The sequence below is a fragment of the Carcharodon carcharias genome, chromosome 15, assembly GCF_017639515.1.
Source record: "Carcharodon carcharias isolate sCarCar2 chromosome 15, sCarCar2.pri, whole genome shotgun sequence".
Classification (NCBI taxonomy): Eukaryota; Metazoa; Chordata; class Chondrichthyes; order Lamniformes; family Lamnidae; genus Carcharodon; species Carcharodon carcharias.
This window is the reverse complement of record NC_054481.1, coordinates 36,902,114-36,920,113: the sequence shown is the minus strand read 5'-3', so window position 1 is coordinate 36,920,113 and position 18,000 is coordinate 36,902,114. Positions and strand designations below refer to the sequence as shown.

The 18,000-nt window shown below is 44.5% G+C and overlaps 1 protein-coding gene across 1 annotated transcript in view; it reads right to left on the bottom strand.

The window, feature by feature from the left end:
* Positions 1–1,083: 1,083 nt before the first annotated feature.
* pemt (phosphatidylethanolamine N-methyltransferase) overlaps positions 1,084–18,000 on the bottom strand; it is a 149,310-nt gene continuing 132,393 nt past the window's right edge. Inside the window, exons 6-7 of the mRNA XM_041206920.1 lie at positions 9,714–9,788; positions 1,084–4,174 (exon numbers count right to left, since the gene is read on the bottom strand). Coding sequence (XP_041062854.1) covers positions 4,120–4,174; positions 9,714–9,788 — 130 coding nt within the window. The 3' untranslated portion in view covers positions 1,084–4,119. The remainder of the gene's footprint in view (positions 4,175–9,713; positions 9,789–18,000) is intronic.

The window sequence follows — 18,000 nt, the reverse complement described above, 5'->3', positions numbered from 1 at the left end:
AAACAAAATAAAACTCACAATCATAATTACTATATAGGTCAATTCACAATTAAGGAAGACACAGAGTTAATAAGCAATAAAGTGATGTATGGATAACTTGTTTGCACAGAAGCTGTAAGATGAAAGGCATTAGTGTTGGTTAACATCAAGAGCTCAGAGGTCAGGTACCAGCACATCTACACTGCCAGATTGACTCTGGGTGAAGGCTTTGCTAAAGCATTCATGTAAATAAAATATCAACATTGCAGTTAGATGTTTTAAACAGCAGCAGCTCAGAGGTATTTTTAACCAGAAATAGCACAGGCAAAGCTGGAGAAGTGCTGCTCCTGCAAGACTCATTTTGTCTTTGAAGCAGATGGTGGCATAGTGGGAATGTCACTGGACTAGTAGCTTTGTTCAACTGGAACCAGAGACCTAGACCAATGCTCTGGGGGCATGGGTTCAAGCCCCACCACGGCAGCTATTTAGGGATGGGCAACAAATGCTGGTCTCGACAGTGACTCCCATGAATGAACATAAAAAAACCTGCGAAGCTCAGAAATGGCCTGATTATCTTTACATGAAGTCCTGAGAATAACATTATATTTTCAAGGTGTTTGGAAAAATACAACAGTATCATTGTGAAGCTGATTAAGGAGTATTTGGTGATCTTTACAATTGGATATATGACTCCAAAAACCACAATCAATTCCTTTATGCTAGGCATGACTCTAGCCGGTGGGAAGTTTTCTCCTGATTCCCATTAACTTCAATTTTGCTGGGACTCCTTGATGCCACACTCAGTCAAATGTTGCCTTGATATGAAGGGCAGTCACTGTCTCCTCACCTCTGGAATTCAATTATTTTGACAATGTATGGACCGAGGGTGTAATGAGGTCTGGAGCTAAGTAGTCCTGGCAGAACCCAAACTGAGCATTGTTGAATATATTATTGATGAGTATATGCACATGATTGCACTTTTGAGGACACCTTTCATCACTTCGTTGATGATTGACAGATTGATCGGGAGCTAACTGGCTGGGACAGATAAACCCAATTATCTCCACTGTCATTGTAATACAAATAGATGCGAAACACTACAAGGAGAAGAAAATCTAATATTTAATTATACAAATCATCCAAAAATATAAAAACAATTAACATTCTGGCGTAAGATAAAAAATCACAAACATTGTAATGAAGAACACAGCAGAAAACGTTTTACACTGCACCCAATGTTTCAAATTCACAAATATAGAATACACAGGAAATCTGCTTTAATAACATAGTTAGTAGTCTCTAATTATGTCCATGCTCTCAGAGTTCAATTGGTGGAGAGTCAAGGTCAAGTGTGGTTTCCTCCACTTTTCACAGATTGTGTTAGAGAAGAGAAGCTTTGAGGTTGTTCAAGTTATAGCAATTTCTCTCTGCTAGTATTTTTCCACTGTGGTGGTAATGAGTGAAAACGGAAAAGCTTCTTCCTCTTTTATGGAAGATAGAGTATTTGGTATTTGATTTTTGTTTATGAACCCAAAGTGATGGATAAATTAAATAGTAATATCTGCTATTACTTAGCATTGCTGTCCTTGTACTGAAGAATTACAGAGGTGATAACTTGAGTGCTTGGATTTACAATGTGAAATAAATATCCCAGATAAAACATATAACATCAGTTAATCTGGTACAAATTATCTTTATCCTTTCAAAACAAAAATTGTGACATGAATTTTAAAAGGCTATAAATTTAAAGATATAAAACATATTTTAAATGGTAAGACTCTTCTGTAATCTGCTGCAAGTATTTATATAGTGTATAAAGTATAAAGAGACTGGACACACTGACCTCCTCAGTTTTTATAGAGCAGATGCAATGAAGTGAAAGGTCCTTGCCCACGTCACTCCAGCAATCTGTTACATGTGCCAGAAAGCAACAGAGGAATTTTGAAGATGGAAATAATTTTAAAACCTTGTGTTGTGTTAATGAAATATGATATGACACAGCTGGCATAGAATTGCTAATACACTGAAAATACACTTTCTGCAGAAGTAAAAACCTGCTCATACATTTGGGCAGGTTGGCTACAATCTAGTTATAAGATCTGATTACCTCAAATTGCTCAAACAGAAGTGCCTGTTAAAATGAGGCAGCTCGAAGGCTGCTACCGGGGACCTGGAACTGGTCTTTAGCACAAGGCAAGTGCATCGGTAGGTTCGGGGTGAGGGGGAATCATAGTGCGTAGCCGTGGAAACCTGGGGCAAGAGAATCCTTGTGGGTCTCAGAGGAGCAATCCTGCTTCACCTGGTTAACAAGGAAACTTGCAAACAAAAGCTAAAACTTTAAACTTACTTGGGCCTCCTCTGTTCCTGGAGTTGGATCCTGGCAGGTTTGGCCTTGTGGGAGAGCCACCGCTACTCTTTGTTCAGGCCTCAGGTGAAAATAAGGCCCAGGCCCTGTTGTCATGATCAGAGCCCAGCCTGCACATTTGAAAGACACTACCTTCAGCTGCCAATCAGGTCAATGGAGAACATACTGGGTATAACGCCCACTCCAGTTTACTGCAACTTGCCAAGTTTCTGTCAGATGGAGGGAGTTAAAATCAACCCCATCATTTTATTCTTTTTGTGATACAAATGGAGAAAATTTCTGTTTTTCCACTATTAATAGCAAGATTGCAAGCAATACACCAGTCTTTTTACAATTTCACTATACACCGCAGCAATTTTCCAAGACTTATTTTGCCTTTTCTTAAAATGTTCTCCCCCCTCCACCTTCAGTGAAGATGCTTAATAATTTTGAGTAACGGTGTCATACAGCACATTGTACAAATAGACATTCTTCACGTGTAAAGCTGAAGCATTCTGTTTCAGTGTTCTATTTAACTGCTGGAGCTACTGAATCTTGTTGTCCTCACCCAGAACTATACTTGTACATGTTCTGTCAGAGGGTCACTGATAGTAATCATGAACAGGAACTCTGGGTGATTTTTGCTTTCCCTTGCACGGAGACACTGGGGCCAAGTTCCTGTTTCCAACCCAGGTGATATCAACTAAACTAGGACAGACCAGGAATTGAACTTAGAACTTTCTAGTCTATATGGCATCAAAGTGTTTTTTACCATGATGGTCCAGTCAAGGATAATGGGGAACAGATTCTACCGTATATAAAAATACATATTTTTCTTATCCATTAATATAAAATACAATTTAGTATACATTAGAAATACCATTGTTCACAATATGCTCTTTCTGGCAGAATATTTTTTTTGTAATGCTACAATATTTTTAGAACAAGCAGGTTTGCACAATATCCAATAGCATGCAAGCGTTTGCAAATAAAAGGTCAGAAATGTTAACTGTGTAATATTTTCTATTAATAGTGTTCTAATGTAAGAATAAAAGAGATTTTAGCAGGTAATCTAATCTTTCAATTTTTTACTGTGCCTGCAAGGATTCATAATATAATTCTTACTGTCCCACTGCAAGACTCATGATAGATTAATGGAAATGACAAGTCCAATTGCTATGAATGATTCCAATCTTGCCAGATGTCAAAGAGGAACATATTTTTTAAAATCAGACTTACATGTTACCGTTGTATCATCAGGTGTGAAGGCAACACTACATTCAGAAGGAATTTATGAGATGATTGGCATGGCAGCAAGAAATGTTCACGTAAATTTATCACTGACATAGCAAAAGTGAATGACCTAGTTTGAGAATATTAGTTTAGGGAATAGGAATAACATGATTTGATATCTTTGGTTTAATAACCTGTCCAGGTCTTGACAGACTGATGTTAAGGCAGGTTCCATTTATATTTGCATTTAAAGTGAGGTCATACCAAACAATTTGTTGCTTGTCCATTGGTAATATAAATGAGTCCATAATTACTTTGAATTGTAATAAATATGCTCGAGCTCTCGTGATCAGGCATAAAGTACTAAGCATCATCCTTCAAATTTGGTTACAGAACTTTATATTTAAATGGACCATAATTAGTACAGTATCACATCTTAACTAATTAATAGTTATTAAATATTGGAAGCCATTCAGAAGTCAGTGTGATTCCAAATTGAAGCAAAGTGAGGGATCCAACTGAATCCAATTAGATATTGCCATCTTATCAAATGTCCCAGCTATTCAGTTCTCCTTCATCACCTTTTCTTTTTGACGATACACTTCATCTGTGAATGGGCTGAAAGAGATAAGTAACACAAGAGGTAGTTAGAGTGTGGCTATAATTGAAAATCCTGTTAATGCAGTTCTATTCATATATATAATGTGAAAAGAACCAAAAGTATAGTGAAAAGGTAAAGTTCCAATCTATTAATAATGGACGGACTTAGTTTTATATAATTTGATGTTTACTTCTTTTCCCAGAATATGTTTTTGAATTTTATATTGGTAATATAAATCCCCATTCCAGCCATGTTGCAACAGCCAACAAATTAACTCAAGTATGAAAATGAACAGGCATATAATTTATTCTATTCTATTGCTGGCAACATTTTATCCCTCGCCAATTTTCTTTCCTTTTTTTTCTGAAAGCATTGACTACTTGATGAATTAAAGCTTCCTGAGTGCAAGTTGCCACTCTGTGACATGGCCAAACAGCCAATATTCATGCGTACATCTGAACTATGAATTTTGGCATGCTATTTGCCTCTGTGAGTTCAACCGGGTTCTGTCCTTGATTGATAACCATAGATAAATGTTTCCATCAGAGGGGTTTCTGTAAAGCAGGAACTCTGGGCAAATTCCCTCTTCTTAACACAGGGGGCTAAGCTAATGTCCAGTTAATGTCAGCTAAGTACTGACCTTGCTGCTGTGTACAGCTCAGCCACTGACTGGAGACTGCACTGATCCACTGGGGCAGTTGGATGGAGTTTTTTTTAATTCTAAAAGTGTACTAGTACCTTGATCAAAAGTTATAAAAGTCAAAGTGACTTACACATAATGATGATGTGCTTGAAAAGCTAGTGTAAGTCACTAATGTCTAGTAATCCAGAGGCCCCGGCTAATGCTCTGGGGGCGTGGGATCAAATCCCACCATGTGGCAGCTGGTGGACTTTAAATTCATTAATAAATCTAGAATTAAAATCTCATCATGAAACCATTGCCGATTGTTTTAAAAACCCACCTGGTTCACTAATGCCCTTTATTGAAGAAAATCTGCCGTCCTCACCTGGTCTGGCCTACATGAGACTCCAGACTCACAGCAATGTGGTTGACTCCTAAATTCCCTTTGAAATGACTTAGCAAGCCACTCAATTGTATCAAACCACTAAGAAGTCTAAAATGAATGAAACTGGGTAGATCACCTGACACCAGGAATGACAATGGCATACCGAGCCCTGTCAACCCTGCAAAGACCTTCTTATTGAACCTGGGGGCTTGTGCCAGACAGTTGCCCCAAAGACAAATCAAGCCTGACATAGTCATACTCACGGAATCATAACTTACAGACAATGTCCCAGACACAACCATCACCATCCCTGGGTATGCCCTGTCCCACTGACAGGACATCACCACCAGAGGTGGCAGCACAGTGGTATACAGTTGGAAAGGAATTTCCCTGGGAGTCCTCAACATCGACTCTGGACCCCATGAAGTCTCATGGTATCAGATCAAACTCGGGCAAGGAAGCCTCCTGCTGATCACCACATACTGTTACCCCCTCAGCTGATGAATCAATGCTCCTCCATGTTGAACACCATTTCGAAGAAGCACTGAGGGTGGCAAAGGGTGCAGAAAGTGCTCAGGGTGGGGGACTTCAATGTTCATCACCAGGAGTGGCTTGGTAGCACTACTACAGACAGAGCTGGCCGAGTCCTAAAGGACAAAGCTGCTAGTTTGGGTCTGCGGCAGGTGGTGAGGGAACCAACGAGAGGGAAAAACCTACCTGACCTCATCCTCACTAATCTACCTGTCGTAAATGCATCTGTCCATTACAGTATCAGTAGGAGTGACCACTGCAAAGTTCTTGTGGAGATGGAGTCCCTTCTTCACATTGAGGATACCCTCCATTGTGTTGTGTGGCACAGCCACTGTGCTAAATGGGATAGATTTTGACAGATCCAGCAACTCAAAACCATGAGGTGCTGTGGACCATCAGCAGCAGCAGAATCATATACAACAACAATCTGTCACCTCATGGCCCAGCATATCCCTCACTCTACCATTACCATCAAGTCCGGTAATCAACACTGGTTCAATGAAGAGTGCAGGAGGGCTTGCCAGGTGCAGCACCAGGCATATCTAAAAATGAGATGTCAACCTGGTGAAGCTACAACACTGGACTATTTTCGTGCCAAACAGCGAAAGCAGCATGCGATAGACAGAGATAAGCGATTCCACAACCAACGGATCAGATCTGCAGTCCTACCACATCCAGTCATGAATGGTGGTGGCCAATTAAACAACTCACTGGAGGAGGCGGCTCCGTAAATATCCCCATCCTCAATGATGGGGGAGCCCAGCACATCAGTGCAAAAGGCAAGCCTGAAGCATTTGCTGTTGCTTTCAATCAAAAGTGCCAAGTGGATAATCCATCTCGGCCTCCCCAGCATCACAGATGCCAGTCTTCAGCCAATTTGATTCACTCCACATAATATCAAGAAATGGCTGAAGGCACTGGATATTGCAAAGGCTAAAGGCCCTGACAATATTCCGGCAATAGTGCTGAAGAATTGTGCTCCAGAACTTGCCGTGCCCTGAGCCAAGCTGTTCCAATTCAGCTACAACACTGGCATCTATGCGACAATATGGAAAATTGCCCAGGCATATCCTGGCCACAAAAAGCAAGACAAATTCAACCCGGCCAATTACTACCCCATTAGTCTACTCTCGATTATCAGCAAAATGATGGAAGTTGTTGTCGACAGTGCTATCAAACAGCACTTGTTCAGCAATAACCTGCTCACTGACGTTCAGTTTGGGTTCTGCCAGGGCCACTCAGCTCATGATCCGATTACAGCCTTGGTCCAAAATAGACAAAATAGCTGAATTCAAGAGGTGAGGTGGGAGTGATTGCCCTTGACATCAAGCCAGCATTTGACTGAGTGTGACATCAAGCAGCCCTAGCAAAACTGGAATCATTGGGAATCTGGGGGTAAATGCTCCACTAGTTGGAGTCATACCTAGCAAAAAAGGAAGACAGTTGTGGTTGTTAGAGGTCAATCATCTCAGTCCCAGGACATCACTGTAGGAGTTCCTCAGGGTAGTGTCCTAGGCCCAACTATCTTTAGCTGTTGCATCCATGACCTTTCCTCCATCATAAGGTCAGAAGTGGGGATGTTTGCAGATGATTGCAGTGTTCAGCACCATTTCTGACTCCACAGATTTTGAAGCAGTCCATGTCCATATGCACCAAGACTTGAACAATATTCAGGCTTGGGCTGATAAGTGACAAGTAATAAACAGCTACACAAAAGCCAGCCAATGACCATTTCCAACAAAAGAGAATGTAACTATCATTGAACTGACATTCAATGGCATTACCATCACTGAATTCCCCACTATCAAATCCTGGAAATTACCATAACTGAACTGGACCAGCCATATAAATACTATGGCTACAAGAAGTCAGAGGCTGGGAATTTTTTGGAGAGTCACTCACTTCCTGACTCCCCAAAGCCTGTCCACCATCTATCTACAAGGCACAAGTCAGGAGTGTGATGGAACGCTCTCTACTTGCCTGGATGAGTACAGCTCCAACAACACTCAAGGAGCTCAATACCACCCAGGACAAAGCAGCCCGCTTGATTGGCACCCCATCCACCACCTTAAACATTCATTCCCTCCACTACCGATGCACAATGGCAGCAGTATGGATCATCTACAAGATGCACTGCAGCAACTCACCAAGGCTCCTTTGACAGCACCTTCCAAACGCACAACGTCTGCCACCTAGAAGTACAAGGGCAGCAGACATACGGGAACACCACCACCCGCATGTTCCCCTCCAAGTCACACACCATCCTGTCATGGAATTATATCGCTGTTCCTTCACTGTTGCTGGGTCAAAAACCTGGAACTCCCATCATAACAGCGCTGGGGGTGTTCTTATAACACATGGGCTTCAGCGGCTCAAGAAGGTGGCTCACCGCCACCTTCTCAAGAGCAATTAGGGATGGGCAATAAGTGCTAGCCTAGCCAGCAATACCCATATCACATGAAGGAATAAAAATCAGCCACAGCACACTAGAAATATTTCTTGTTTTTGTAAATTCACTTTTTCATAAAGAACATGCCTTTGAAAGCAATGTGAAAGCACTTTCACCCTAAAAGTGTGTTGTCAATCCTCCAGTATTGACCTGGAGACTTTAGAAATAAAGATTAATTTCTTGGACACTATTATAAACAACCCAGGAGAAAATCCCAGGGAACATTGAAAGAATTGTGAGAATTCTTTTCATTTTCTCATTAAATAATTTTATTCATTAATTATATAAAAACAAATGTTTATTCACTGAATGAGTCAATTGGTGACTGGAGGACACGTGATGAAACACTCAAGAATACGTTCAAGCAGACAACTCAACTCACCTGTACCCATACTCCTGTCACCAACATTCTGTAAAGTAATGGATAGATCCAGGTTCACAGAAACCCAATGACAGGCCTTCATCTAAAACTAAACTCTCCTCTTCTAGTTATGGGAAACGTGGAACCCAGTCTCTTGATTATGAACAATGGGCATTAGCTAAAGCACACAAGACAGACAGTAGCAAACTCCCTAACAGCACTGTGGGGTACCTACACCATATGGACTGCAGCAGTTCAAAAAGGCAGCTCACCACCATCATGTCAAGGACAATTAGGGATGGGCAATAAATGCTGGTCTAGCCAGCGACGCTCACATTCCCTGAAATAATTTTTTTTTTAAATCATCTCGTGAAGGAAGCTGGCACACAATTGAACAACGACAGCATTAGTGTAAAGCAAAGGTATAAGATACTTTTTAGGTATGCAAATAAATAAACTTGAACATGAAGTCATGGACTAGCATGTGTCCTTAAAGTATTGAGCACTGCAAAATATACTGTATATGCTCTAGTAAAAGCCAATCTCATATAGACGTCAACCCCAAGTTTTGGTCAAAAAATCCTAACTCTTTCTACTTACCACCCAATTGCCACACTCTTCTCCTTCTTGCTGACTCACCCAGTTGCAGCCTCTCCCACAGGTTCACTCTTCTCCCTCTCACCGGTTCATCCAGTCGCTGCCTCTTCTGCAGGCTGACTCTCTCCCTCGCCGTTTTCTCTCCAGGACCTTTGCTGTAAGTGGGAGAGGGACAGCAGGGAGGAGGAAGCGAGTGAAAGGGGCTGAGTGCAGGAGAGAGTCTCCGGAAGCAGAACATGCCTCTCCAAAATGGCGCCGATTGGGTCATGCATGTTCCGTTGGCCCCGGTGCGAAACAAGGGTAAAGCTGAAGTCCCAAAGTATGTCATCATGCCCAAGAACATACATGGACTTCAATCTTTTGAAAATATTACTCATATAACTCGACCCTCTACTTTTTGTGTAAAAATTTGGACTCAAAAAGTTAACTTTTAGAAGAATATATACAGATATTTTATATATGAATTAGTTAGCACATTTGGCACTATTACTTTATTTAAATGTACACTTGAAAAAAAAATTAACCATGCGCGTAACAAACATTTCCAGAAGTCTCCATTTTGGGAAACCCAACTATGGAGATTAATCCAAAGCAGACAATACAATACCCACCTTTCAATCAGAATTGCAACCTTGTACACAGCTGCTACCCAAGCAGTGAGGATCAGTCCTGTTGGACTAGCGTTCCTGTTGATTTATACCAGAAGGGAGAGAGGTAAAACAAGGAAGATATTATTGCCAAATTACTCATAGGTCCTCTGAAATTAGATACTTGGTGAAAACAATTTTATAGAACAGCAATACAAAAGCAAAATACTGCGGATGCTGGGAATTTGAAATAAAGAGAGAAAATGTTGGAAATACACAGCAGGTCAGACAGCACCTGTGGAGACAGAAACAGAGGGGAGACTTTTCTCCCCACCAGGGTGGGGGGGGGGGCTGAACGGGAGCGCAGCCGATCACCGCCCATGATTGGCTGTGTGCCGCCTTTTAACATGGGCAGGCGAATTAAGGCCCGCCCAGTGTGAGACGCACCCGGAATCACTGAACGCTCCCTGTGCGGGCGGGGAGGGAGAGTCAGGGCCTGCGCTTGTATGCGCGCGAGAGAGTGCAAGAATCTCTCTGGAGCATGGAGCTGCCTCAGGGAGTGCAATTTCATTATGAAAAATTTAATTAAAAAATTTATTTGATTTACAAATCCTTCATGATCTCATCCTGCCTATGGATGAGGTTTCATAATAAATACGAAGGCCACCTGGGCTCTTTGCCTGCCCGCCAATCTTAAGGTTGGACGGACAGCTCTGTTAATTCTTTTAATTAGGTTTTAAATGGTCTTAATAGGCCTTTGACAGTTCGGCAGGCGGGTAGCTGACTCTGGTGCTTGCCCACCGAACTGAAGATTGGAATGGCGTACAGTGATATCGGGATGCACGCCCGACGTCACCACCCGTCACTTTACGCCTCAGTGAATGGGGCCTGCCCTCGCACGTCGACCAGAAGATTCAGGCCAGAGTTACTGTTTCAGGTCTGTGACATGATGAAAGGTAAGACCTAATACATTAACGACCTGCTGGAGAGAATATTCCCCTCGTTGGGGGGGTTGTGTGGGAGTGGGCGCAGGCCCAATTGGGCCCGTGCTGCCATTTTACATGGGTGGGCCAATTAAGGCCCGCCCAGCGTGACGCGCACCCGGAAGCGCTGACTGCTCCCTGTGCAGGCAGGGGGAGGGGGTGTTCCCTGAGTTGGGGGTGCGCGAAAGAGCACAGAAATCTTCCCGAGGTGCCTCAGGGAGATAAATTTTAAGTTTTAAAAAGTTTAATAAAGAAAAATAAAATTCATGATATGTGCCGTCATGTGACAGTGTCACATGAGCTGGGACATGCCAATTAACTTTAATGAAAAAATTTATTTAATTTATAACCCTTCATGAAACATCATCCCGCCCATGGATGAGGTTCCATGAAAAATGCGATGGCCGCCTGGGCTCTTTGCCTGCCCGCCAACCTTAAGGTTGGACAGACAGCTTTCTCTATAGCCTTACTTAATTAATTAATGGCCTTAACAGGCCTTTGACAATTCAGCAGGTGTGCAGACAACTCAGCTGCGTGCCCGCTGAATTGAAAATCTAAATGAAGCATGGTGACACTGGGCGCACGCCTGACATCACCTCGCGTCATTTTACTCCTTGGCGAGCAGGCCCCACCCCAGCTTGCCGAGCCGAAAATTCTCCCTGCTGAGTATTTCCAGCATTTTCTGTTTTTATTCTTAAAACAGCAGTTTATCGATCGATTGTTAAATAGATGCAGTATCAGTTTTTGCGCTTCAGTAAATCCCAGGATAAAATCATTGGATATTCCCAGGGAAATATTATTCAGGAAAAAAGTCAAGTTAATTTCTCAAACCATTTTCACCCTTATACCATGATCAACTTCTTTAATTTCAGTTACATTGTCATGATTATAACTTAGACTGCAAATAAAACCTTGAAAATTGTTCAGGTTTATTAATTTCATTAGACTTTAAACATCTGATGCTCTATTCTGCTTACTTCACCTTTAGTTATCATGTTGTACTGCCATCTTGCAAATAGAGCCAAAATTTAACTTGTTACAAGCATAATTTTACCTCACTTGGCAATGTTCTCATTTTCTTTTTTCCCCAAATGAATGACTTTGATTCTCCTCACCCAACAACTACAGGCAGGCAGACATTCCTGGTGATCCAAACTAATTCAATAATTATACATCACAAAATATAAAACTAGCAAACACTGCCCAACAGCTATAAAAATGCTAATATGTATAGGCCAATATGCAGTTGTGCTAAAATTTAATTATTCCACAAGGATTAGAACATTTTATGCTTTATTCCATCTATTCAATTATTTGCCCTGAAATTAATTTTATATTTATATATAAAAGTATATACATATATATATATATATTTTATATATATAAAACACCTGGAGCTCAAAATCATAGTAGCATGCCTTTTACAATGATATATTATAAAAGGAACGCATAAGTGAGGTACTTAGGTAATGTGCCTGGAGAAACTGAGGAATTGATGTATGTTGCTAGTTTACAGAACAAAGCAATTATAAACCAAATGGTTTATTAGGAATATTAAGGCTCCAGTCATAAAAAAAAATGCCATGAGATAAAGGATGCAGGAATAAGATTGTTAGGGATTTCCTATCCAGTGAGAGGGCTTCAAATGAATGACCAAAAGGACAAATTGTAAGTAACTTAGGAAGTCAAAACTACTCGTTGGATAAATGTAACGCATGGGTTCTTTGAGCTTTCCCTTTATATGGTGGATATAATACTGGCACTATAAATGATAAGTTTAAAATAATCATCAGAAATTAACAGACATACTGGCATAATAGTATGGAATCAGATTTATTGGCAGAAGAGGCCAATAAGCCTTTGCCTAGACGTAAAGCATGTGGTCTCACTGGAACTCATCCAAGCTCATTTTTATTAGTTGAATACATGCTATCATTCTAAACCCGTAGAAATGTTTTTATGGGCAGAATTTTCCGTCTGGTGAGTGGCAGAGGGGGAGCGGGCACGGACCCGATCGCCACCATTTTACACAAAAGGGCCAGTTAAGGCCCGCTCAGCGTATTTCCCGACTCCTGAGGATAGCAGGAGTGTGTGGGCAGCGGTGGGTGTGCACAGGCCACCGGGTCCAATGGCGACCTGCCAATCGGTTTAAAAGAAGGCCTACAGCTTTTTGTAAGCTGCTCACAATGGCCAGTGCTAGGCCACAGCAGAGGGGTTCGGGTGAGCAGGCCAGGCTGGAGGGTAGGCCAGCGGGGGATCTGTGCGCACCTCACTTTTCTGCACTCTTCAAGGAGGTGGCAGCACGGCTGAAGGTGTTGGTCCCCCAGGATGGGAGGAGGAGGCCCCCCTACATGATGAAACGTGCCTGGGCGGAGTGGTGAGCTCCCATGATGTGGTCCAGCGCACCTGGATCCAGTGCCACAAGGGCTTCAACAATTTGTTGCACTCTGGCACTGTGAGTACCATGTTGGCATTGGTCACTTAATCCAGCGGGTAGCGTTACCCTCTGCACCCGCCCCACCCCCCACTCCCGGCCGGCCCCAAGTCTCAGTGTCATGACTGCACTGAATAATTGACAGTACTTTTCCTTTGCTGGGTGGGCAAGCAGATAGTGCCCATGCTGAGGTTAGCCTGAGTGGTTCATGAGGAATGGAAGGGGAGTTTCAAGGTGGCGTGGCAACGAATCATCTGCTGCCCTCTATGCTGCACGTGCTTGCGCCTCCTTGCTATGGGAGGAAGTACTGTGTGGTTCCTAAAGTGATGTAGGCAGCATGTGTCCAAGGGGGTGGTGGGGGAGGGGAAAGCAGGCCTAGCATCTTTGTGTAAGTGACTGGCAGCAGCGGGGTGAGGAGGCACTGGAGCCCTGATATGTCCCACTCTGGCTGGGGTGTGCTGTCCATATGCAATTTGCCCTAATCAATGCTTTTCTCCCTTTTTCAGGAGAAGAATGCGCAGAACGAGGCCGAGTATGTGAGGACTGGAGGTGACCAGGCACAGCTCTCCATACTAAGTCGCTTCGAGCAGGAGGCCCTTGAACTAGAGAGGCGCCATGCGCCAAGATATACTGGTGTTGGTGAGGCTGAGGTGCCACGGTCAGGGGTTTATGCCCAACAGTGAGGTCAGCATTGTCCTCCCAACAGCCATAGCACTGATGATTGTTAAATTAGTTATTGTTGCAACACTGCTGAACCATTGCTTATGGAAGGTTGAGTGCATAATGAGCAAGGGGGGACAGGGATGAACTTTGTCATTATCTGGAAGCTAACTGATCCACTGTCCTTTTTCAGCATCATCAGAGCACAGCTGGCAGGAGCAGCATATGCCTCCTCTCACACCTGAAGTCTCACCAGCATCACACCATTTCTGCGAGGCAGGCACCAGCGCAGATATTAGCACCTCGGTGGGAATTAGAACAATGGCTAGTGTCCTGGGGCACAGTGGTGAGGGCACTTCACACTCACTGGAGGAGCTGGCAGAGACAAAGTGCCCATGGCGCCAGCAGTCAGAGGACTGCAGGGGACCAGGCACGCGCTCAGTTGGTGCCTGATGATGTGCCTCTGGAGTCATCTGTGATGCAGCAGGTGCAGGAAATGCGGCCGGGTGTGTGGGAACATCTGGGGGAGATACATGAGGATACGCTTGGCTTGGTCTCCGTGGTGAAGGAGTCTACGTGGATGCTCACCGAAGCAATGAGCCACATGTCGGAGCGCCAAGCATCCTCCATGGAGAGAGTGGCGACTCTCGTGGAGACCCTACTCCAGGAGACCCATCAGGGCTTCCTGGGGATGCACTCTGACCAGCAAGCCCTCACATCGACAATGACCTCAGCTGGTCAGTGCCAGTGTGGAAGATGGTCTGGGCATCAAGCTTTCCAGCTCATTGCCCATCCATCCACAGTGAGCAGAGAGGTCCGAAGCAACCTTACGTTGGTGCAGCAGCTGCCTGTCATCCCTGTGGGCTCCTCTCAGGGCACTCCAGGTGAGGGTGGCAGCTCCTCTCTCTCTCTCTCTCTCTCCCCTCCCACCGACCAAGTGACTGTAACATCGGGTGAGGCTGCAACGACTGGGGGGATGTCAGCTCTAGAACTGGCAGCTCCCTCCCAGGCAGGACCAGCACAGGTTCCACGGGCCAGAGGACGACCGCCAAGGTCATCAAGGCCAACAGGACAGCAAAGTCAGCAGGCTGGCTCAGGTGCCACTCTGAGCGATGGGGCAGTACCAAGACGTAGCACCCGGAAACGAAAGCATAAGGTATCTTAGGCACACCACGGGTTTTTCACTGGTGCTTTTGTGTTGGCCTGAGATGAGGTACTTATGATTTCTTTTTGATTGTTAACACTATTGTTTTCTCTTTGTGATAAGTTCTTTTGCTTCACACATTAAATGCAGATGTGAGACCATGGCTGAACGTGCCTCATTTCCTCTGCTTGTGTATGGTTGACAAAAGTGTAATGAGTGATTTGTTGGACGTTCAGCTTTATTTACAAGGTCCTTAGTTAGTGCTGCTGACCCGGCAGATTTTGCACTTAGGTGTCGAGTATCGAGGCGGCAGCCCAGGCTTGTCCTGGTGGTCCATTTGTGTTGTGCTAGCTGAAGGTTCATTGGATTAAAGCCTCCTGGGTGTCCCTGCCTCCTTGGAGTAGTCCCAGGTCAGTATCTACCCCCTCAGCATTTCCCTGTGCCTGCTCATCCTCGGACTCACTGCTGGACTCATCGTGTGCAGCCGCAGCCCCTGCGGCAACATCTTCATCGTCCACTGTGTCCCCCACCTTTCCAGTGCAAGATTGTGGAGAGTGCAGCATGCAACCACTATCACCAAGACACGATCTGGTGGGTACTGGAGTGCGCCTCCTGAGCGGTCCAGGCATCAGAAGCACATCTTGAGAAGACCGATGGCTCTCTCCACCACAGCCCTTGTGGAGGTGTGGCTCTTATCATAATGCTGCTCAGCTTCTGCTCTTGGATGGTGGAGAGGCGTCATGAGCCACTTTCTGAGGGGATAGCCCTTGTCACCCAGCAGCCATCCATCAAGCCGGGCTACAGGACTGAACAGCCCCGGCACCTGGGAGTGTCTGAGGATGTAGGCATCGTGGGAGCTGCCTAGGTACCTCGCACAAACTTGTAGAATCTGCATCCTGTGATCGCACACTATCTGCATGTTCATGGAGTGAAAGCCCTTCCTGTTGATGAAGGCACCGGGTTCACCTGCTGGCACGTGGATGGCCACATGTGTATAGTCTATTGCACCCTGGATGTGGGGAAGCCAGCAATGGCTGCATAGCCTCTGGTTCGCTGTGTCTGGCTTGCCTGAACCCAACGGAAGTGGATGAAGGTCAATGCACGCCTGAACAGAGCATCTGTGACCTGCTTGACACAAGTGTTGACAGCTGATTGGCAGACACCGCAAAGGTCACCCACTGAGCCCTGGAAGGAGCTAGAGGTATAGAAGTTGAGGGCAGCCGTGACCTTCAGAGCCACTGGCATGGGGTGTCTGCCCAGACAGTTAGGGGAGATCTCAGACCCAATCATCTGGCAGATATAGTTGACTGTCTCCCTTCGGCACTGCACCTCAGACATATTGAGGTAGCTGCTGCGCCGCCTGTATACCCTGGCGGCAGGATAGTGGCATCTTCTGCAGCCACTTCCGCCTTGGACTACCTCTTGGCCCTGCACCTCTTGTGCCTGCGCCTGTCCTTCCAAAGGTGGCTCCCCTGGAGGCTGAATGTGCACTCCTGGCCACCTCCCCCTTCTAGCCCTCCCTTCCTCCTCAGAGGAACTTCCTCCAGTGGACAGATCAGCTCCCATTCCCAGGCTAAGGGAAGGCGTCCTGAAGCTTGCAGGCCCGGAAAAGATTTCTCACTGCAGAGTGCTGACCTGAAGGTTAAGAGTCCAGAGAAAGAAGCTGGGATGCATTCTGAAGTACTGCAGATCACACAGGCAAGTTTGAAAAACTTTCACCAATACCTCACAGAGCAGATTCACGGCCCCAATGAGCCCTCTTATCCCACCTGTGGATGAGGTTAATACAAACGTGTCCTACCTGCCTGCCCATTGTGCCCGTGCACCGAACCGAAGATTGCATGGGCGCCGAAAAATTGGCATCAATTGAACACTAAAGGGCCTTAAGTGGCCTGTTAATTAATGTCGGGCTTACGTCAGACTTCATCGTGCGCCCACCCAACAAAATATTGCAATGGTGAACGGTGATGTCAGGATGCTCGCCCAACATCACTGCGCATCATTTTACACACGGACGTGCAGGGCCCGCCCGCCCGCACATCACATGGAAAATTCTGCCCAATGGAACACGCAATTCTTTCTCACAAAGATGGTTGAAGGTCAACCTGCAGCATTTTTAAAGGGGAAATTGGATAGATATGTACCCAATATAGAAAGAGAGAGATTTTGGTTGTGTGAGGGTGAGTGTATGAGGAAGTGAGTGAGAAGCCATGCTTAAAAGATGTCTAAGAGGGCACTAGAATACAGGTCATAATGCAAGAAGAAAGATATGCATGCAAAGTGAGTGGAACCACTCTGGGAGCAAGAATTGCCGTTAAGAGCTCCTGCTGACATCTTTGAGGCTACAGAGGTCTCCTGTGCCTTATGGGTGTCCAACTTAGCTACAATCTGAAATACCTGAGAGGAAACGAGCTCTACCTGCGTATGAAATCTATGTTCCCGAATTAAAGCCACATTCATCATGAACTCCTTTGTGAATGTTATTGAGTGCCTCGTGAATGAAGCATCCTGCTTGGTCCATTATAACAGATGGCTGGGAGATTCAGATCCCTGTGTGTCTGCTGATGCCCAGGGTGGCTGTTTCTGCATTCTACAGGAAAAGACACCTTTCTCCTCATTATTCACTCCCAGCTTTCCCCACTCATTGATGTTCTTTGGTTTTCTCTGTGATATTCCTTCTGTTGCATTAATTAGTGGGAGTATCCAGGATTTTGCTTCATGAAGTAAAGTGCCATGACACTAGTTGGTGAATCAAGTACAATAATGGGCAATGTGGGCTGCTAGACTGCTTGACAGATCTTTTTTTCTCTAAAGTTCTGGCACCTGTGAAGGATATTCAATTTAGGAGAACATCCTGCAATTTGTGAATCAGAAGTTGTGACAAGCAATGACGGAGAGCTTTCAAAATAGTCAGCATGTTTGCAAACAGCAAACACATACAGTACTGTGATTTATCCAACCAATTTCAATCGGAACCTGAGAAATCTCCAACTCTTGATTTCCCAGTGTCTTCCTGATGTGTCTGAAGAATTCCCCATGTTGGCTCTGGGACCTGTGATACTCCTTTATTTTGGTTGTGCATTTTCTTCT